Raw genomic sequence first — 24,394 nt, 5'->3', positions numbered from 1 at the left:
AATAAATGAAAATACTGTTCAACAAAGAAGCTGCAGAGGGACTTACATCGTTCTCTTTCCGTTACAATTATTTTATAACCAATTGTACCAGTGACTGTTTTACTGTACTTGTTTGTTTGACTGTACTAAAGACATTCTTCCTTCCGTTGATTGTGACCTTGCACTCACGTTAGCTCAGTGATTCCGCTTGTACTCCTTTGGCACGATCTCGGTATTCTTTAGATACCACGAGATCGCTAAAAAATATCTCGCTACAACCTTTAATCGCCTTCTGATACCTGGTATGCAACCTTGTAGTGGTGATCATAATCAACCAGGACTCGACACCACGCTACAAGATAATCATCGGGTGGGAATCTAAATATTTGAACGCTGGTAGCGAATGTTGGATAACAAGGACTATTTCCACAAAATTTTAAACAATATTTAGATAATTAAAAGATTTGGGCATTTGACGTGGAGTATGTCTTCAAACCGACGAAACCAGAAATCAAATATGATGCCAGATTCAGGATCATAGTTCAACTCATAAACGGAATTCGCGATGCTTTCATATTTATCTGGTCGAGAGTTTGAGGTCGAATGAAATGAAATCTTCTGAATCAGTGCATCCAAAAGCTTCGTTTGATCTGCATCACTGAGCTTGCTAAATTTGTAGAATGGCTTTAAGATCGTACAAATATATAGACGTTTCATTTGCATCAGTCAAAATAACAAAATCTCCCGTAGCCACTTTTGTTACGTCCTTGATTTGTCTACCCAATAATATACAGAAGATAACTTGTCTCAATGTGGATTAATAGCTTGAAACGATAGGCTAACTGGTTTAATCTCGAGGCTAGAATGCGTGAATCTGGAGTGAAACTTACTGCCTTGTGTAGAAAGACGAGAACTACTTTACCACATGACTGGTTGACAAGCGAAAGCTAGAAAAAGAAGACGAGTAAAATGAAACACCACTCAATTTACTTTCGATTCCGGTCCAAATTAGTGAATAAGAAACATAAACAAACAAATAAACAACATGACCACAACGCACAAACAATTAGAAAAGTACAATTATGTCAAAAACTGGACACTAGGGTAGGAAAATAGCGTACCAAATGTTAAGTTTCAAATACAATGGCTTGGAACAGAAAAAGGTATGGTGGTGAATCATACATCAAAAGAAAGCTCATGGTTTGTGGAGTAAACTAGGAGCAAAAACAAGTATTATTGTTTTAAAAACTCTAAAGTAAGTGGAACAACGCTTCTGTTGTTTGTCATGGCTTCTTTGATTCTCTGTTCACACCTGGTCCCTACTTTATTACTGACCGATACTGTTCATCACTTTTCCGCATGCACAGTCACTATCTGGTTGGATGGTCTGGTGTACAGGCATCTGTTCACTGCTATCAGGAAACCTTGTTCTAATGGTCAGGCTGAACATTTTGTCAGGACGCTGAAAACTGCCGTTAATGCAATTCCTGCTTCAGCGTTCAATGAACTAGAGAGGAAAGTAGACAAGTTTCTGCTGCGCTAAAGAAAATCTAAACATTACATGACGAATGAGAACACATCAATGTTATTAAAGGGAAGGATTCTTCGTTCAAATATGAGGTAGAGTTTGCAGAAGTTATACATTATCGTGGACATAATCTTTGACCAGCCACGGGGATTGTGGAGAAGAATGTTGGTAAATCTATGCTTCGGATTCTAGATATCAATGATTTTAACACACACACAATTGACACGATGATCAGATACGATTCAAGGCATCAGTTTACTCGTTTCAAATTTCGGTTATTAATTCTAGTACTAATGAGTACATTCTAGATTATATGGAGTCTATATCTAATAAACAGACAGGCGCATGATAAACATAAGGAGATAAAGTAAAATGGATTACAGAAATTCGGATCCCAGTTAAGCTGTAGCGGTTGTGGAATTTGAAAAAACTAATGATTAATTTGTACTTGGTTGACTATTTATTACTCATTTCAAATACAAAAAAATCATTTATGCCCATCTAGTTCTATTCACCTTAAATTGTAGTATTTCGAGAATTCTTAGTTAGTTCATTAGTTCAAAAAACCCTAAAGTATTCATAGTAAATCTTAAATTATCGTCCAATCTTCGTCTAGATGTAATGCTTAACCAATACCCTTTATGTAGTAGTGTCCATTAGAACTACCAATATAATTATCAGTATCTGTTGTTCGTCTAACCACCTAGTTCAGGGAGTTATATGTCACTGAGGTTATATTTGGTAAGCAAATCAGTTGAAAATTAGATGTGTACGTTTAGATAATTTGTAATTTTGTTTCGTACTAGCCATCGTTAAATTCCAACGAAGTCGTACCCTTATCCTACCATAGGATGTGAGAAAGACATGGAAGAAGCTGGATAACCAAATTTTCTCTCAGCGTCACGTGCACAAATCTCGGAAAAATTTTGGTTTTACAGTTTCGAAACAACGTCTGGATTATTGAGTTAAACTTACTCTATATTTGCTTCAGAAATCCCAAGATATACACTAAAAGACTGACTCAAGAGAGATACTCTGCCGTCGATTATGGATTTTCGTCCGAAAGGTCTTTCAGGAGTTTTTTCTGAACATTGCTTTGAGATTAAGAATATGTGTACATTGCAGACAATACGGTTCAATAGTCACCGAAAAGTAAGAATGAAATTATTGTTTTTATTATATTTCTGATCAAAATAAATGCGAAAGTCGTTATTCTATGATACAATTATTTCTCGATGTCATTCTTGCACTTTACATTTTCTACTTGTTTTAATCCTCAAGCGAGGACTCAATTTTTTGTTACTTTTTAAAATATTTTTGGCAGTTCGCGCTTACATTGTGACAGGTTTGACACTTTATTCTTCCTATTACTTCCCCATTTTTTTCACGTTTATGGGTATAACAGTGGCTTTCACACAGATCTGTTAATTGTTCACAAACTCGATCATGGTCGTTCGCTATGTGATATAACATTATCGTATGAAAAAGAGCAATATCAATATCATGATTTGTAGATAACTCCACAAAAGAGAGGATTTTTATGCTTATAATGGTGTAATGGAAATAACAATGCATAATTTTTATATGAATTCGAAATTAGAACTATTTTACGGGAACCTTTAGAATATTCCATTCAAACTTCGGGTAAGTGATGTGCACATGCATACCAGAAATGGAAATTAAAGCAAGCACTAGTGAAGTAAAGAGAATATTTCCATAAAATAGGCCGAGGTAAATTAAAAACACTCTAACAAAGTCTTCTTTTTTCATGCCATGAGGGGATAGTGATAAATTGCCACTTTTTGCCTCAATGGGTTTGAAATGTTACTGGATTTGCGTCAAACTGTTTACCTCTTGACTAAATATACTCCAGATTTTTCGGTTTTTGCCTCTATTTACACAGAGGCTACGGAAAATTATATGCTCCAAGAATGAATGTCTACTGTGTTCGCCAACAAACGTTTAGACATTGTGGATTGTATTTAAAAAAATATATTTGGTTAAAAACATTTAAGGAAAAAACCCACAGTTTTCAAGAATAGTAATGACATACGGTCGCTTTTTTCACATCTTTCTAAATCTAAAGTTCCATGTAGTTTCAACGTAGCACATGTGAAAGAAAATACTAATGCATAGATAATCAACAGTTTATTAGAGAGTTATGGTTAAAATATAAAGAATTCTATGAGATACTCCCCGTCAGAACTCCTCTATTGCTTTTCAGAATCATAAAAGCCATCCTATTGATTCTTACATTAAATAAACACTAACACTTACGACCGTGTTAAGCTTCTATATTTTTTTTGCCAACAACTGATACCATTAAGTGAGACTTACGGCATTGATCATTGACATGAAACACTGCACCTATATAACAGCAGCCAAAGGTTATTATTTCAAACTATTTCTCACATTATCTTCCTTCTTTTAAGATGATTTAGAAGCTTATCTCTCATAGTGTAAACAATCTCGCGTTGCTATATCATACATATTCGCGAGGTCTTTTTTTTGTGAAAGCTGGTAATAAAAATCGGAATGTTGGTGGGTCTAATAACTAAGACTTGAAAAAGATACCTGTAATTCTTACGCTGCCGCGAAACCTGTACTTCTAAAATGCTTTTTTTGATTAAGTGTCAAGTAGTTTTCAGTGGCTGGCCACTTCAGGTTTCATAACATAAGCCGAAATTAGCATGTAGAAGTTTTAGGATTATCATTCATTAATTGGATCAGTATGGTCCTGTAAAGTGTGAAATGATAACCCGATGAATTAAGAAAACTCGCAAAATTGTCTCTGATACCCTATGCATCCGATGTTTGCAGTTTATCTCTAGATGCAAACTTGACGACGCAATATCATAATTCCCTGAATTATCACGCCCATCAGACTTAGACTCATACATGGTCTGCATAACGTTGACATTAAAGTTTCACATTGCCGATGACATATTTTGCCGGATAGCGCAAGGTATTGAAAATCTAAGGCATAGACATAAACGTTACTTACTTATCATCAATCTCATTACCAACAGACATTGATGACTGTGTTTCTACTTGTGTAGAACCTATTTATAAACATGTACATATACAACACGCCGATTTTGCAATGGCTGCAAATCTCCACTAGTATGATAGAATGTATGGCGAGAGGCGTATTTTTTATAGCAGTTTTTAGCACTGTTAACATTTGGATAGACCTAATATAAATGCCTGAAAATACGAGTATTCAAATACTTTGCTGAAGTTAAAATGTCGTTACAACTTCAGTTATCTCCTTTAAATTACCAGGTATCACATAAGTCGATGGCCTAGAACATAATATTTGACGTTCTATTAAGGTCATTTTCAACTTCCATATACTTCGGCAATAGTAAGCGTTGGTTAAAAATTAATAAAGATACTAAAGGCGTCTTGACAGTTGGTTTTACATTTTCTTGAAGAACTCATAATTGAAGATGTTCTTTATATTATGAACTCAGAAGATATTGCCGCCAGAACTCTTCAAGTACGCCCCTTAAAGACAATAATGAAGAGGAACAGCAAGGGCTTAGAAAAAAGAATAGGAGTGAAGATGCTCACGAGGCTACTAGTATGATTATCTAGAGGAAGAAAATCTTGTCATGTGAGTTGTACTGGAGCAACAAACCTTTGCTGAGCGTTTATAAAACAACTAGTTATTTACAATTTGTGTTAAGCGATTCTACAGAGACTTCTAGAAGCCCACAATAATTATTAATGGATTTCGCTTTCTAATTCAGTTGGATAAATTTGTCTTTTGAACAGACAGTAATTATCTTATTAGAGTTGGACAATACTAAGTTGTTAAGGGTTTGTTTTACTAGCTCCAAGTGCAAAATAATTTAAAAATGAGTTATTATTAGGTTTGTACATTATGATAAAGATTCACAAGTTTCGATGGGCTGAAATTCTGTCAGAAGGTTCACTAATTGATTACAAACATGCAGATAACATAGTAAAAAATCTGTCGAGAAAATGCAGTCTTCCGATTAACTTAAGGAACAATGGAAGCATGTTTGAGATGCATTTTTTTTAGCTCTGAATGCAAAATATTGCCTCAGTACTAGTCTGCGTCAACACTTAAACTAATTATAGGGAGCAAAGTGACTGAATGCTTGGACTACTTCACTCCTCTTAAAAGTCTAACCAGTTCTGGCGGATTTGTGTTCAACAAATAATCGTGGGAGTAATTTTGAGGCTAGGCATATGTTACTGGACAAAATTTGCAAATTGCTTGTTAAGGTTATCCATCTTCGTTTATTGTGGTGGTTAAGATGTATTTTGCATACTCCTGAACACCACCTAATTCAAGGGTAGAGAAGGTCAGACAAAGGCCAGGGGCTGCCAAAACAAAAAGTAGCATCAGTCCATGAAGCTTCTGATTGTTGATGTGAGTTATAACGGTAGGTGCAGACTATCTGGTTGGGATCTTTGCGATATTGGGGATCAGTGCCTCCAGACTTTGAGCTAAATTGGTGGGAATCAGTCACAATGACACAGATGCACTCATTCTTTATCTTCTCTTCTATCCTGAATTCCACTGTTCTCTGACACACTCTTTTTTACACTGTCCTTTCAGGCTGTCATCAGTACTTAGCCATTCTCGTTATCACTGCTGCCACATCATTTTTGTTTCTTTTGATATTCTTCTTGTCGGATTTATTTCTTTGTGCTGATTTTGTATAACAGCCCCAATCAGGCTAAATGAGTATAGTGATTGACTGAATGAAATTTAGTTGGTAGACGAAAGAAAGTGTAATATGGGTCAGAGGACAACCAGGTTTCTGATATGCATAACTTACTAAGTGCTTTTGTTTACAATTTTTTGAAGTCATCATAAGTGTCAGTTTATTATACACAAAGGTGATTCATGACTATCAAACAATCTGGAAGTTTTTCAAGTAGAGGGAAGAAATTGAACTTAATGCTAAATTACTATCAAAACTATATATGTTCATTGTTTACTTTTTTCACTGTTAAATCATGTCGGTTCATCTTAAATGTATCTTAGAGGAATCCACAATTTGTTAGCCATTTTCAAAAAGTAGCCTCTGGAGATTTGATAGTAAACCAGGACCAAAATATCAATAGTTTTTGCAAGCAGTTTTGATTGAAAGCACTGTGACGTCTTATTGATTGTTTATTATTTTGCTATAATAATATGTCTAAGTTTGAATGAAAATCAATTAAAGGCACCTGATAATTTATGTATATGGGTCGTTGAATGTTCCGTGTCTTACATTTTACATCTGTCTTCTTTTTCAGCAAAGACTGTGCACTGCAATTAAGCCAAACAAAAGACGTAAATCCCCACTTAATACTCAAGTGGTTTGCCAATGATCTGATGAATGACAATTTCAATTTAACAGAATCAACAGAGTTGCCTTCTCAGGTTAGTTCTAATATACGAGGTTTATGAATACATCTCAAAATATCCAGTGATATCTCTCAAAAGCTTAAAAAAATGCTTGAAAACGGTTTTTATCTCGTTATGCTGATGTAATACAACACCTTGGGCCAACGTTCATCATTCTCAGGTATTACGTTCATGATTGCAAACCAACTTGAGAATCTACGATGCTAAGTATTTATCACTGGTTATCGATGTCTACCTAGCTAGTTCGACAAAATATTGGGTTCCATTTGAATAACTTACTTACACCTGTCACTCCTCGTGAAGGAGCATAGGCCGCCCACCAATATTCTCCATCCAGCCCTGTCCTGGGCAATTGTTTCCAGCTCTTTCCAGTTTTTATTCACCCTTTTCATATATGATTCTATTTCCCGACGTAATGTGTTCTTCGGCCTTCCTTTTTCCGCTTCCCTTCAGGATTCCGAGTTAGGGCTTGTCTCGTGATGCAGTTTGATGATTTGCGTTATGTGTGTCCTATCCATTTCCATCGTCTTTTCCTAATTTCCTTCTCAGCTGGAAGCTGATTTGTTCTCTCCCACAGTTGGCTGCCACTGATGGTATCTGGCCAATGTATGTTGAGTATCTTGCGTAGACAACTACTCATAAATACTTGTACCTTCTTGATGGTGGTTGTAGTATTCTTCAAGTTTCAGCTCCGTACAGTAGAATGCCTTGACGTTCCTATTGAAGATTCTCACTTTGATATTGGTTGAAAGTTGTTTTGAGTTCCATATGTTCTTCAATTGAGGGAATGTGGCCCTTGCTTTGCCAATCCTCACCTTTACGTCTGCATCTGAGCCTCCTTGTTCATCGATGATGCTTCCCAGGTACGTGAAGGATTCTACATCCTCCAGAGTTTCGCCATCAAGAGCGATTGGGTTGGTGTTCTCCGTGTTGTATTTGAGAACTTTGGTTTTCCCCTTGTGTATGTTGAGGCCTACTGATGCAGTGACTGCTGTTACATGAGTTGTCTTCATCTTATTTGTTGATGTGTATGGGATAGGAGGGCTAGGTCATCGGCGAAGTCCAAATCGTCTAATTGGTTCTGAGCTGTTCATTGTAACCCATTTGAATAAGCGTTTATTATATTTACATATATGAAAATGGATTAATTTGATGATTTATTCTAGGATACCTAGCTGTACAAACCTCCAGACTCCATTTGTCTTTTTTAAACAATGATGAGTGGACTTATCTTTTAGAGATGGGAAAAATTGTAGTCAGTGATACAAGGTAGCCATCCTGGACTTCACTTTAAGTTAATATGAATGAATTTTGAGACATCATTAATATCTTTGATTTGTTTTGAAATGTTATAGCAAAGACTGAATAAATGATGTAAAGTAGGTATATGTAGACCTCTGGAGTAATGTTTGAAAATATAGGTCTCCACATTCAACTAGTGTTATTTTGTTTTTAGAAAATTTCACTCAGAAAATCCAGTTCCTTGTATGCCTTAAGTTAAAAGTCATCGACTTCATTGGTATATGGTGCGCCCATGTATAATTGCTCTGAGTCTTTCGTTCACACCATTAATACTTTAGTATGGCTCCTCAAAGCATGTGGTAACTTGATTTATGTAACTTTTAATTCCCTTAAGTGAACCAGGGCTAGAAATAACACAGAACACACGACATATATATATAGTCATTAAAAGTCATTTTAATATGTGAAACATCTTTTTAATATTTTCATCCTGCTTTTACTATATTTTATGTGTCATATCTTTACTAATTTTATTACTCTTCGTTCTTTAGTTTGATTACTATGACATTCTCTCTGAAAAAAACAGAAATTTGACCAGTTTGACATTAACTAAACCCGAAACAATGTAAGCGTATGCATTTATTTACATTTTGATTAACGATAATGTTATTTATAATGCTTATTTTCTTAAAGGTATATTGACAAAGTCACCTTATCAGGAACTTCACCAAAATTCTTGCAAACAATTTTTTACAACTAACTGTTTTGAAAGTAAAACTAAGATGAACCAATAAGACTGACAACAGTCCTGTAAGGTGGTTTCGGTGACGAATTTAAGTAAGAAAGCACTGAAACTCTTAGTATCTTGGACAACTACTCTGTTTATTTGAGAATTTCTCACTGGTAGATTCTTGTCGTCGAGTACACTTAAGACTACCTAAAGATACTTTACATTACTCAAGTTTCTAGCTTAATTCAAACAGTCGTATTCACAAAATTTCTTTCAATGTTATTAATGTTAAATTGCGGAAGAATAAGTATCTCTAAAAGTGATTGTTTTATGGAAGGTCATGGTATTTTGAACAATTCATTTATCAAAATGTATGTGTATATTTCTTATGGTAGTATTGTCAAATTTTAAAGAAGTTAATCCCTACGATTCAGACCAAAAAAAGTTAGCCAAACATACCTTAACGTATGTTACTTTGGTAACAAGGTATTATCTAATTTGTTTTTTATCAAATTGAATTTGTCTCTACAGGTTCATTTAGATATACACTAAGGGATAGACTCATTTCATACTGTTTTAACCTAAAAATATTATAGAGCAGTAAATCAGTCACTGGAGAGTTTCAACTTTAGGCACTAAATGGCACGTTCAAACCCCACCCACCTTCTTTGATTTGCATGATCAGACAGTTTTGCTACCCCCTATACTCGGAGTGTGGTTCAAAGCTAAAAAGACAAATCTGTACCTGGTAAATGAGTTATTCAGAAAAACTTTAAGAATGTGTGGAAGCCATATGTTTAAGCAGGAATAAGCATAGACTAATAAGTCACATTACTTATAGTTACCTTTACTTCACATGTTTATTTAAATATAATTGGATGCATGGAATTAGAAATGCTAATTTACAGCTATATTTACATTGATTTCAGAATATAAATGAGTTAGGCATCAAACAGAATTCACATTTGATTTATTCGTTTCAAAAAATATTAGGTTTGATTTTCATTCTATCTAGAATTTGTCGGGAAGATGCATCTTAAGCCTCTAAATAATATCATTGTTCTTATTTAGATTCGAGATTTTCTTTTAATGGTAAAGTTTTAGCCATTATTAGTATGTATTTTCAAAAGCCATATCTTCATCAATAATAAATATGGGATTAATGTAGTGCGTTTATCACTAATATCTTATAATGTTTATGATTTTGAAATAAGATTACAATAAATTCTAGATTAGTAACAGGTTGTTTTATAGGAAATAGGGATGTGAACGAGAACACAGGTGATGAGAATCGATTGTATACAGAATCTCTTGCTAAAATATGAGGACCATACACTGAATACTTCATTTGCAAATTTCCATCATTTGTCCTTCACTTCTGTATGGTTCTTTTAGTTCACAATTCTCTTATATTTTCCCTTCTACTCTCCTCAACTCGATCTTCTTAGCCTTCTGCTGCCAAGTTTTCCACTGTCAATTAGTGTTAAATACTACTTATGTCAACAGACATAGGTAACATATATCAAAATACTACTAATGAATTGCTACAGGGAAATTAAGTGGTGATGAATGATTGTATTGTATCGGTTTAAGGAGCTTCAGAAGTTCATATAATTGAAATTTTCTTCAGCTATTATCAAGAACTTAAGATTTATTGTCAAGCAGTGTAAATATCGAGCTTAGGTTTAATGTCATTTAAGTTTATAAAGTTCCTGTCCATAGAGGTCTTAATACGGTGTTTGTATGTATTATTGCCAACAATGTATTACGAATTTATTTTATTTTCGATTATTACCGGTAATTTTATTAAGAAAAGCTTCAAGTTAACAAAGCTATAATGCATATGTGATTTAGTCTTTCACTCCAATGTCTTGTAGTAACAATTTGATTGTTATTGATTATAAGGTTAGTCATTCTTGCTTTCTGGTTAGAAAACCCCCAAATTTAAACTTTACCAAGATTTGCAGATATTTTCTGATCAATTATTTTGCTGAATCATTTATGTGCATGAATGTAGCAATTATTGAAGCCCATATGTTCATTCGTGATTCGAACGTTCAATTCAACACAGTGTGTAATTTTATCTCTATGAGTGTATGTGTGATAAAATATTTATTGGACAATTGGCCTTATTTATATGTATCCATATGTTGTAAATCAGACATTTAACTATCAAATATACTGTCCTTTATTATGAAGTATTTATATTGTAATTCCGTGGTTAGAGAAGATAAAAAGGGTATTTTTATTCCTTTCAACTTCATTCTGTCTACTTGGTATTGTTCATTCAGTATTATTTATAATACGTTTGCGGAGAATTTGCACGATTTTGATGGCACTTTTTTTTTAACAAACTGTGATTGGTTGGAGGACCGTTGTAAATCATATGGGTCTTGTGTTTTGTTCGATTTCGCGTGAGGTCTTGGGTGCGGAATACTGATAAGTCCTAAAGTAGAACAAATAAAACCTCGAAAATTTCTCATTAGAATAACACGACAGCAAAAATATGATAACATCTATAGAGCATGATTCTAAGTATTCAATGGATTTAGTCGTTACTAGAGTAAAATCATAGTACCTACTTACTTTGCATCGAGAAAATTGACTAGTGACAACTGAAAACTTGATTGATGCACACTAATTTAGCTTTCTACTTAATCTTATCTCATGTTGTGCTGATCAGTAATGATCTAATTACATTGAGGTTAGGTTGTAGTAAAAGAAAATTAAAAATTTACAAGTTGGCTAAGTCAATGAAGTTAGAATTCCAAATAGGTACTGAAGGTTTGTTTTATGCTGAAAAAGTTTCTATACTAGTTGCTACACATCTTAAATTCTTGGGATGCTTTTAGACATTATGGGAAAATATAAGATTTTAAAAGAAACGCATAATTATAATATTACTGAAAAGGTGTGATAAATTAAAAGATGTTTTACTTAATGATTTGTAACCGAATTAAAAAAGAAAGTAGTTGTCGAAATGAAGATAATTTTGAGCATTGTTAGTTTGCAAATAAATACATGTTATGAGGATATGATAGAGAAAATTTTATGGTACATTCAACACATAAATTCTACATAAATCGTTACTAAATTGAAATTTCAGTTATAGGTCATGTTTTAATGTGATATTCATTTATTTAATCACTCAGAAGTCAATATATGATAAAAGGATATGAAACGGTGAGTTGTTTTGCTATCGACTTGTGGATTATCCGAAATCTACTTCATTATAAAGATCAAGAGGAACTTTTAAAATTATATTGTCAATTTGTGTTTAATAAGTATAAGCTGTGAAAGAAAAAACTAACAACTAATTTGGTTAAAGCATTATATTATACTTTTAGTCTAATATAAAATAGTTGCTATTCAGTAACAGTTTATATGAGCAGCTTAAACTGTTAGAACGGAAACATTGGACTCGTAAAAGTGACTGTTACAGGTATGAGATTTCACTGGGTATAGAGTGCAATAATCAATTTTTAGAAAAATTAGCACTTGTTTGCTGCAATACACATTTAACATCATTCAATTGGCTTAACAAACTTTAAAAAGGTATCATAAAACGCTATGTTGAAAATATATTTGGACTTATTATGTATATTTCTAAATGTAGTTTTACGTAGAATCTTACGAACTACGTGAAATATAGTACATTTCAATATATAAATGATGATATAGTTATCAATGTAAAAGGGTATAGAGTTTAATACTTTAAATAAAAATTTATTACCAATGAATTTTCTTCAAACTATATAGAGAAAAAAGCAAAAACATTTTGATTCACCTTTATTCTACTTCTATTTACATATTTAAATCAATACACCCATGTTTATTGTACCACAATAACCTTTTTAATCTTTCAGGTCAATTTTATGAAAGGAACATTTTATTAAAATTATTGATGAAATTTGGCATAAATTGATTCTTTATTCAAAACTGATTAAGATTTAAGTACCGGTTTTATGACGATAATTGTTAGAATGATGTTAATCATAGGTTTACACTTGTTAAGATTCTTCGAAGAGTACTTTAAGCGATTCAGATATCGAACATGGTCACATTGGTATACTTACCTAATTTTCTGTCAAAAATCAAATGATTAAGAATGATTATAGTTTCTCATGTCACTAACAATGAATCCTTCATTTTTGCTTACTATATTTTATCTTGTTCAATACTTTACTCAGTTTTTCCTTTCTCAAGTCTATCAAAAGAGAAAAATCTAAAACAGATGAACGTCAGGAACATTTAAGAATTATGACTCATGAGTTATGCAGTTAAATAAGTAAATTATAAAGTGACAATGTACAACAAATTATAAATCTTTACCATTCAACCATTAAAAATTTTTTAATATTATACCGAGTAATATATTTAATACTTCATAAAAATATAGGCTGAACGAAAATATTTCTTTCCGATTAGTTTTTTTCTATGGGTCTTTCATCAATATAAAGGTTGTACAAATAAGTATGAAACCGATACCAAAAAGATGATAGTGAGTCAACTTCATAATATGGTAAACAACTAGCAACACGTCTAGAATATTAAAGTTAGAATCATGGTATTTCGTAACTAGTTAATTATCACAACTAGTAAGGATAGGAATTAAACTTGGACAAGTATTTACATATGTATCTTTTGTATTGTCTGAGATTAATAATGAGTAATTAATAAAATAGATGCAATAAAGACTAGATAATAAGATTATTCAACAGATTAAGATTAAAACTAGAAGTCAAGAAGTTACTAAACCGAAGTCTGGAGAATCTGACAGAAAAAAATTGAAAAGTGTAAGAGTAGCTAAGTAGTAGGCTAGGGTGAATTCAGAGGCCGCGTAAGCTCTTTCTGTATACAGAGGATGGCTTTATTGGTATGTATTCTGACGGCTTCTGCTGTATTTAAGAGCCAGATTCCGGAACCATAAAGTAAGGTTGATTGAATCCCATAGATAACTTTAAAGGCTGATTTTTTCTGTGTGATAGCAGTATCAGTTAATGCTGAAAGATAGAGCTACCCATTATTTTATTTTGTCTGTTGGTCAGTCATGTGGAGCGATAGCTTGTATCATGGGTTAATCTTAGTATAAAAATCATTGAATATCAAAAAACACGGAACAGATGTAGGGCCACCTCAGAAATGCACTTTCGCGACCCCACCAGTGATCGAACCCTAGATCAACAGTTCTCGTGACGAGTGAATAACCGACAGACTACTGAGACAAAATCTACTAATTCATATGTCGATCTTCAGTTACTTCATAATATTACTCAATCACAATCCAATGAGGTCAGTAAATAACTGCTTAACACCTGACATGGTTAAACTCCATATATAATATCTGACTGGTTGAGTTGTGAGATCAATAATTCAAATAAAAATTTCCACTTAGAACTGCATGAAAATACCAGAAAACAATTATTTCATAAATAATTCTTGAAAATATATAAACTTGCTAGGGACATAATAGTTGAACTAAGTTTCATACATTTCTTTTAACATCCCTTCCCCTAATAACACAATGTAACAAATAGTTATTATACTGGAATATGAGTTAATGATCATTTCTTAGAATTATCCTTGTATTTCATCTTTTAAGGTGGTTTCTTATTATTTGTATGAATTATTTTAACATTTGAAATGTAATTAACATTTTGATTTCTATGGAAACATGATACTTTGGTAAAAAGACATACATAAATAGATGAACGCTTAATTTACAAATAGGCAAATATGAAACAACATTTGAAAAGAAAAAAGCCTATTGAAAATATTAAGCAAGAGAGTAACATATACGTGTTAAGTACAATACAAATACTTAAGCATATAAACCCTTCAACACTTAGCTATTTCGATAAATCTTCGCCAAAATTGTTTAGCCTTTGATACTCAAAAGATCGTAATCATGAATGAACAAGGAAGAGATTTTTAAAGTGATCTGATTACGAAGTGGTTCTTTATAAGTAAGGTGAACCAATTTGCTTGGGAGAACATAAAAATTCATGAATATAATGTACTTCATCAAGGCTATAAGTGGTATGATGAATCATCTACTGAAATTTAGTTATGGCTGTAGAATAATAATGAAACAAATAAAACAAATAACGTGTTGAATAATCATTGAATTAAATTTTATCAAGTGTTCATAGTTATTTACTATCACATTTTATAAACGGAATTACTGAAAATTTTGAATTGTGGTAAGGCATGTACAATTTTTCATTTTTTTTCAATCACAGTTACTTTTTATGAATTCCCAGTAAGTATTCGTTGATATGTCATGAAAACATTATTCTTCATCCATTGTAGTTACCTATTCGTATGCTGGTATAAGTTTATTATATTATCTATCCTGTATTTCATATAGTTCACTAATGATCATCATATCTAAGTGTGTTTAGGGCTTCATATGAAGAATAGCTCACTGAATCTTTCACTCTCCGAGAAGCTGATTAATCTACCAATAAATCAACTAAAGATGAGACAATAACAACTAAAGTTATGTTTTGTTTTTAAAGCTTGATTGAATTTAGCCAATTAAAAGACGCTAAATGATTATCGAATTTAATGATACTGAAGAACTATTTTAAGTGATAATCAGTGGGATGCAAACATTTTTTTCTAAGTGGAGTATAAAATCAATCATTTGTACAGCTAGTTAGATTTAAGACACAGCCTCTAATGTTTACAAAATACCTCAGAAAAAGTGTGCATTTTCAATTTAGGCCGTATTAATAAATGAAGAAATACACTACTTTTCTCAGTGCAGTCTCATTCATAATTCATTTAGATTATTATATTTATTTTGCATAGCGTGGATTTTAGAGAGTGTTCGCTTATCAGAAAAGAGTGATTTCAGTGCCGTAGTGGTGTTTGAGGTTACTAAGTAGTGACAAATGTCAATTTGTTTCAAGCCCTTGGTGTTTGACCATTTCTGTCGATAAAGTTATAATATGGTTACTGGTTTAAATGACTCAACCTTGAGTGCACTACGTTTTGATAACAGGTGGTCTATGGCGAAATCGCTAACGGAAAGCATATTGGACTTTGAAGGTGAGTGACGCTAGTGTCGGTTTCAAAGAGATTGCTGGCACACCTTACTGATGGGTGCTAAGCAGTATGAAATCAAGGAGGCGAAACTTTATACTGATTATGAATAAAATAGAATTCACATATCAACACCAAGACAAGTTCTAATTTACTGGATTCTGATTACTTGTAGTAGTAAATTTTATATATCCTAATAGGTTATGTATGCAAAAATTTAACTACGTTTTGGATTAGCAAAAAAAGCCCATAGGCATTTCACAATTTGGCAAGGTTTTTAATCTTTCAACTGATAACTGATATTTCTGGGTTTTATTGTCTAAGGTGTGATTTTTGGTGAATACACTGAAACGTACACTTTATCCTATCTGTGTGTTAATTTAAAATCAAAGCAACAGATGGAAGTACTTGATAGCTGGCATTTTTTGTATTATGTAGAAGTTCAACGGAAAACATCTTTAGACATTACTTCTCAACCGTAAACAAAACTATCAAATCTTAGAATTACAGATATTTTAAATGGCCTAGTAAATATTTCAATATGTAATCCGGTTTTATCGATTTTGACAGTTGTTATTGTCGGGAAGTTTTGGTGTGGTCAGGTCTTTTTTATTAAAGACCTTAAATATATGCTGCATACTAAGGTGTATAAGTCAGTTTTGGGCTGTAATTAAAGATTGTAGTTTTGTAAGTCATCATTTACTGTTTGCCATTATTTGCACATAGAAAATTAAAATTTATAGACAGAAGAAAATAATTCAGTTACACAGAGAGTGGCATAAATTTATATCAGTTTAAATTGTACATTTTCAGTGCTGCCTCTGAAAATTGACAAAAATAAATTATCAGGATCCAAAAAAGGAATGAAAGTGTTATTTCAGTAGTATAGACTAAAAGGTAAACGTCATAGTTACAAATGGACCACTGAATAGAGAAAGAGAGTTTAGATTGAAAGGATATATACCATATTAAATAACAAACAATCTTCAACTGGTAATTTACACTTTAATTGATTCTCATTAGGAAGGTTATGTTGTCATGATGTCAGTGACTTCTTGAAATAATTACCTATCATTAATCATTAGTATATAAAATCATGTATTCATTGACATAACACACTGGGATGAATACTAGTAAATTAAAGAACGAAATATAATTTATTATGAACCATCAGAAAATGAGATGAAACGTAGTTTAATGTGAAAACAGTTTTCTTCTCAATTTAATATTAGCTAGTGAACATATAGAACCCAGTTGGTATTCTACTTTAATTCTTGTTTGATTTTCACTGTTAATAAACAAATTTTTATTGTTGAAAACTAATCTGACTGAATCATATTCATTTAAAGTAAACACCAATAATAAATAATGAACTTTAATTCTTTTGTTATGGTGTATAGAAATTCTTTATTAGCCAAAAAAGTATTTTAACAAAAAAACAAAATAATTAATTATGTCAGAAATTTATTATTTTTTATTTGTTTTGAATATTGTTGGTAGTTGTGCACGTGGAAAAAAAGAGGGAGAAAACAAAATTACATTTTACAATTCCTGAATTAGACGAAGGCTTACTCCTGTTTTTTTGTTTTTTCAATACATATCATTCTGTGTTCATGTATAATGTGAAAAATACAATTGACTACTGGTTAATATATTATTTCATAAAAGGTGAATAGGTCATATTTATATAATTGTGGAACAAAATACACTTGTGAATCGTATCTGTCAGTATTTTCATTATGTTTATTGATTTTGTGTTGAATATGAATGATGATAATACGTGAATATTTGATATATATATATATATATTACGAGGAAATTCTGTAATATCAGTCTTGAGTGCTGTTAGAGGTGTGAGGGTGGTTATCACTTCCCGGTTGCCCACACCGTGGGAGGATTCTTCTGGAGGTACCTGGAGAGGAAATCGGATTAGAGGTGGTCTTAGTGACCTGAGAGCGTGACCGCAGTGCCCAAGGGACAACTGTTTGAGGTCGGTCACACACGACCTTTTTATGGGTAGTTTTTGTGTTAGCTCCGTAGTTGTTCAGACCTTACCGCCGGAGACGGATATCTGTGGGATAAGGCAAGGTGTGCATTTTTAGGCCCAACCTTTTCTAACCCCACCCCTTTTTGTGGGAAGGCGGCATCGCTGTCATGCTGGTTGTCTGAAGGAAACACTTTACTGCTGTCATACCTCTGTACAGTCAGCAGTACGACTTCGCCTTCGGACCTTGGGTTTGTTGCTTTTAGTCTTACCGCTCTTCAACCGACCTTTCTGACATGGTAGGACCTACAGAAACATATGTTCCAGCCAGTATAGCTCGGTTGCTTCATCACGATAGGCAAGCCCGACCACCACGTCAAGGTGGTAACAACGGTCGGGCATCATCATTGTACATTATCCATTACATTTTATTTAGCGAATTGTTCTCGTCAATGTTTTTTTTCCTTTTTCAGTGAATAGCTTTCTTATATTAATGCACCTGTGTAAAAAAGCTTGTGATACTGTTTGAGATATTGAAAAGGTGGATTGTTGTATTTTGTGTTATTCAATAAATAAAACATTGGTGATTTTGTAGGTTTAAATTTTATCTCTATCGAATTTTTAGGTTACTATAACTGGAAATTTCTAAATTGGATTTGAATAAGTAATTAGTGGTTTCTGTTTATTGTTGTTTCTTTAAACAAAGTCAGTTTTTTTTTACGAGAGCTACATTTATCTTACATTTATTTTATCAAACAGTAAATAATCAGTGAAAATAAAAATAAAATGATCGAATAATAAAGATCCAGTATGTAGAATATATACATTAAAATGTTATTTAGTAATTGATTGTAGAAAAATAAAAGTGAATACATTTTCAGTGATTATATACACTACTTATATGGGTTAGATGCCTTTTCTTTAAGCATATATTGAATGATTAAGTTAGCTTAGATAAATCTCTACACGTTAAATGAAACAATTTTACTGTGTATATCAAACTTATATGTGGAATGTTTTGGAAGTAAATGAAGAAAGTAAGCTATGCTGGTGTATGTACTTCTACATAAAAGAAAATGGTTGCTTAATGGTCTAGTGATATTAGCATAACACGTTTTTAAAAGTAAGATTCATTTTGTATTGGTTGTTTGAATCTTCTGATTGATGCTTAGGACTGCAACTGAACAGTCTCTTTTGGCATATGTGCATTCTGTGCAGATTGTCTCAATATATCCCAAGTCACAAGCATTATAAGCAGAGATAGGTGGTGGCTGGCATTAGAATCCAGGTCTCAGGATGTAGTTATATCCACTTGACGAGTTCCAAATAGGATGAAATCCTCATTCTAGATTCCACTGCTAGCCACCATCTATCTCTACTTATTCTGTTAGGTAGTTTTAGATTTTCGATGTTTTCTCAACAGAATGAGATTTTATTTTATCCAGTGTCTATCTTAAGATCTGCAGTGTATCAAATTTCGTCGTTAATTGCTATTATCCGGGAAACCTTGGCTGATGGATTCTGTTAAATCGTAAAATTACCTTGGGTTATATATATATATATATATATATATATATATATATATATATATATATATATATATATAACTTGTGAACATGTGACTGCACGACCCTTTATTTAGTAAGTGATAGGTTGAGCTCATGTCATTATAGTTTTTGATTATTTACTGTTGAGAGTTATGGTTTTTTTTAGGATACCTGAAAATTATTTAGCATAATATCTGAACACTTGAGATCTAAATTTTGTTTGTAGTTATTACAATCTAAGATCGGACTATTATTAAATATTCATAAACACAAATTCTCAAAGGTCTCACAATTTATTTAATGTATCACCATTTAGAGTTATCAAGCAAAGTGAATAAATACGGTCTAAATACAAAATCAATGTAAAAAATCCATAGAAGGGGGAAATTTGAGAGTTGGTATGGTTATTCACTGAATCTTCCCAACTCATAATAATGTCCTGTGTGTATAAGAGCCACGTTTGAAGTCAATTAGATAACAATGATGGAATACAATAGATGAATGTAACTGTCTCAGTTTTGTCTGACATAAAACCATGGTTAACAAATTGCAACAAAATGAAACTCCCTATCAAGTTTGTTTTATTTCTGCTTAACTATGATGAGAGCGATCCACTACCTCGTTGGGTAAGTTGACTGTTACTATATATTCAATAAAGATAAGATCACTTATCTTTTTCCTTAACAAGCAACATTAGTCTAAAAAAATAACAAATAAGAATTGGAATACGTAGGAGTACATTAGATCACGCGCTGACACAGTTTAACGATAAGTACCGATTATTCGCAATCAATAAATGTCTATTTATTAAATCTATATGAATATAACGTAAATCAATTAATTGATAATGGTAATATACTTAAATTTACATGAATTGTTTGAGGAGAGCAATTATCCGCTTATTTATAAATTTTTCAGTACAATGAATAATTCATTTTCATCTTATCGATATTATCCACCGGTAGAGTTTACACCGACAACTCCACCAACAACTTTAGCTAAATGTAAAAATTCTAGTGAACAGTCTAACGATCAGAGAGTACAGAATGATTCCCAATTTAACTATTATACTAGAGATTTAAGAACTGATTTAAATACTGAATGTACGTCGAGCACATGTGAACCATTGAATACTATATGTACTGAAACGCAATTCATACAAAATACACCTAACAATACATCACAACAAACAAGTAATACAGTTATGAAGAAGAATTTACAAAACAATAATACTATTAGTGATATTGATACTCCAATATTTCATGGAAGACAACATAGTATGCCCATATTTATGCCATCTTATACAACATTTGATGATAATACACCAAATAAAATAGACAACGAAATATCAACAGACACAGAGAATTCACATGGATCTAAAGAAATTAATCGACTTACATTAATTGATAAATCATCTAGACCGGTTGCAACTAGTATGATGAGTAATCCTACAATTGATACAGGGACAGGTATAAAAAAAGCAAGTACAACAACATCAAATCCAAATTCGTTAAACTTGGTTATCGATATTCATTTACATGGTGTTGGTTTATCTGATAATCGTATGACACAAAGTTGTATACAAGAGAAAGATTATGATCGATCAGCAGATGATAAGCTACTGAGTAAAACAAACTATAGTAAATGTTCAATGGATGAGCTTTTAACAAATATGGATTTTTGTACACTAAGATGTAAACCGCATAGAGCTATTTCATTAATTGATCAACAAAATTCATCTTCACAATCCTCTTCATATGAATTAAATACTGGTGAAAGTCGATTAAGCCAAAGATTGAATAAGTTGTAAGTTGGAAAGAAACTAGCTATATATGCATGAAGTAGCCTGAAAGAATGCTTACCCCCCCCTTTGCGTTGCATGAGGTAGTTTTTTGCATTCGAATGCGATATGATAATTTACATTCTTGTTTTAATTAAAAAACTTTGTACAATGTCAGTCAGGGCTGTGTTACAAATTTGAAGAATGTTTCTACCAGAAGTAAGTTTAAATAAACAATCAACATTTAGTTCCAAATAAATGATGTTTCTTTATGCTTTATAAACCAGAAATCAAATAGTCCTGATGAATTAAGCTAAATCAGGCTTGTATAGACCAGTCAAATGATAACATCCAAACTAAACAACTATCCTGTGACTCCTCGTTCTCAACATATGTCTAACTAAGATCATTTCTTTATGGAAACCATAGGACAAAATTCAATAAATCGTTTGTTAAAAGCAACTCATGCACTTTTAACTTATTTTCTCCACCCGGAGCATGTGGTCTAATTATTATTCAACAGTATTTCTAGTAGGCACAATCTTTTTCAGCTTTAAAGGATATAGATAAACAAGGTTGAAATTACGGTTTTTGCAAATTTATGGCAAATTACTTTTCTTCACTGATTTATGGAGCTATGATGACCATAATATTTAACTTGATATTTGAATATGAGTCGATCAAAGCTTTAGTTTAGATAAATAATCCGTCTAATCTGGAAATATTCCCACAATTTTCAGTGATCCATCCATTCAAAATAAAAACACTTTTAATGTGTCAGTGTTAATATGTAGTTTTTATTGTAATATCTAGCACTTAAATGACCAGTCTATAGTTATCAAATTAATAAAGATCCAGTTTTAATGTATAGGAGTGTGTTTTAATCACTGCTAAGCTGTGACAATTTCATAGCGGTGGTAAACCAGAATGAAAAGGTACGAAAATGTGGAGAATCGAATTTGGCGATAAACAAAACCGATCAATTGTTGTTATTTATGCAAGTTTCCGTCCATGAGTTTTAAACATTTGAACGAATGCATTTTAAAGTTTGCAGCACTTTTAAGAACCAGATCAACAATCGATAATTTTAAAACTGTTAACCATTCATGCTTTAGTCACGTTTAAATATTTCATAATATAGGTTTTTATTGGTCAGTATTACAAGTTTCTGTAAGAGTTTATTTGACTTTCCATCGTTTAGGTAGAATCTCACAGCCAGATAAGTAGCATAGAAAATTAAAATTCTTTCAGATAAAATACGGCTTTAACGAACTGTTAATATAATTTTACGTTCCGTCACATGAGAATTGGTGATATAGAAAAAAATTATTGGGAAGCATTGTAGCTACTTATATTCTATTTGAATTGAATATCTTATTTCAGACAAATATAACTTTAGTTTGTTGAAATGATTCAGACAATTTTTATTTGAGTTTTTACATGTATTTCGAAATGTCAGACCTCTTACTGTTTTAGAAAATGTCAGTATTATACCAGTAATGTATATGTATTCAAGTTAAAACCTTTTATTTGTTTTTTTTTTTGTTTTTTGAACACAAAATATTTTCAACTAAGATATTAAGTTAATTCGATTTTTGTGTCTTGTCATGAATTATTGTTTCTTCATTTTCGTTTGGTCTATTAAGAAATAAGAAAAGAGAAATATGAATTTTAAGCATCTTGTACAAAACTGTAGTTGTAGCATGCATGCATGCCCCGTATATTCATATATCGCATATTTTGTGAATTACAGACTTTCTTAATTAAATATACTACTGTAAAATTGAAATCTTAATGAATTAATTAGACATTTGATTTGTTTTAATTGGATACTTTAACATCTAGGTTTAAATTTAGATAAATAATCAAAACTTATGTAAACAACAGCTTTGTGTTTACTTACAGATTTATTAAAATTTTTATTTTACAATAAATATACAATATGCACATGTATTTGTAATAAAAACAAGTCAAAAACATTCATTCATTAATGTGTAAATTATTTTGTTCAACCTTCAATTAAGTTATTTTCAAAGAAAAAAAAGTACAGTACGAAAGTGAATTTTATAAATTAACACTGAAAAATAGTTTGAACGAGAATGTAAACTATTTTTGATAGAGTTTTGTTCTTTGAGCTCGATGGTTTGGTCGTGGAGCTTTCGTCGTTCTTCTGAATGACATCATCATCACATACTTCAGGTAGAAGTGAAGTGTTCGATGATGTCGTTCAGAAGAACGATGAAAGCTTCACGACCAAAACATCTAGCTCAGAGAAAAAAACACCAAAATCATCCACCTGAGCTACAAATCTCCACAATCTCAAAGTGTAAACTATCTTGTTTTTTCTACAATAATATGCCTTATCGATATTTTCAGTGAATAAAACTTTAAAACTGAATTGCTTGATGTAAATACATTTAACTTCTCCTATAATCTAAGTATCTGCCATCATTATATATTAAACTATTTCAACTGTACAAAGTATAGATTTTTCAGGGAAATTTTAATAATATAATGGTGAGTAATTGAAGCATAATACATTACAGAAAATTAGTTTTACGGTACTCAATGATAACCTTTTTGCTTAAGCAGTTATTTGGCTGTCAAAAAATACATTTCAAAAATAAATTGTCATATGTTAATATTTAGATAAATAATGAGTAATTTGAAGACTGCATGGTTTTATTGAAATGAGACGACTTAGCACTAACATTATCTTTATACATACATACTAATGTAATTTAGAAATTGCCTGCATTTTGCTACTATTTAGACCATGGAATAAACACAATGATTATGCAAATAGAATAAATTCGGCTGATACAAAATCGGATAATGCAAACGAAAACAAAATGAAATGTTCAATTGATACAAACGGTTGGGAACCACACATACATAACCATAATTATAATATTAAATCAGACGACATTAAATCACGTATAAGAAATCAACATCATCAGTTGTATAATCACCATCAGGAGCATTGTAGAGGATATGATTGGTCGATATATACGGATCAAACGAATGGAATATGTGTTGATGATTTACGTATTCGTCGAACACCAATGCCTGTTCACAGACAGTTGGTAAACAATTCACAAGGTTAGTTCTATACTTTGCTTGATGAAAAATGTAATTAATAACAGCAGAGTTCTCAGTTAA

General features: G+C 32.0%; 1 protein-coding gene across 1 annotated transcript in view; it reads left to right on the top strand.

Moving 5' to 3' along the window:
• Positions 1-2,778: 2,778 nt before the first annotated feature.
• Positions 2,779-24,394, top strand: part of PKP4 (Plakophilin-4) — a 57,020-nt gene continuing 35,404 nt past the window's right edge. Inside the window, exons 1-5 of the mRNA XM_051219313.1 lie at positions 2,779-2,852; positions 6,788-6,914; positions 8,693-8,766; positions 20,371-21,258; positions 24,006-24,334. Coding sequence (XP_051066215.1) covers positions 6,867-6,914; positions 8,693-8,766; positions 20,371-21,258; positions 24,006-24,334 — 1,339 coding nt within the window. The 5' untranslated portion in view covers positions 2,779-2,852; positions 6,788-6,866. The remainder of the gene's footprint in view (positions 2,853-6,787; positions 6,915-8,692; positions 8,767-20,370; positions 21,259-24,005; positions 24,335-24,394) is intronic.

Source organism: Schistosoma haematobium, chromosome 4 (genome assembly GCF_000699445.3).
Source record: "Schistosoma haematobium chromosome 4, whole genome shotgun sequence".
In the NCBI taxonomy this organism is placed as follows: domain Eukaryota; kingdom Metazoa; phylum Platyhelminthes; class Trematoda; order Strigeidida; family Schistosomatidae; genus Schistosoma; species Schistosoma haematobium.
Note: the sequence above shows the minus strand (reverse complement) of the source record. Positions and strands in the feature narration are given on the sequence as shown.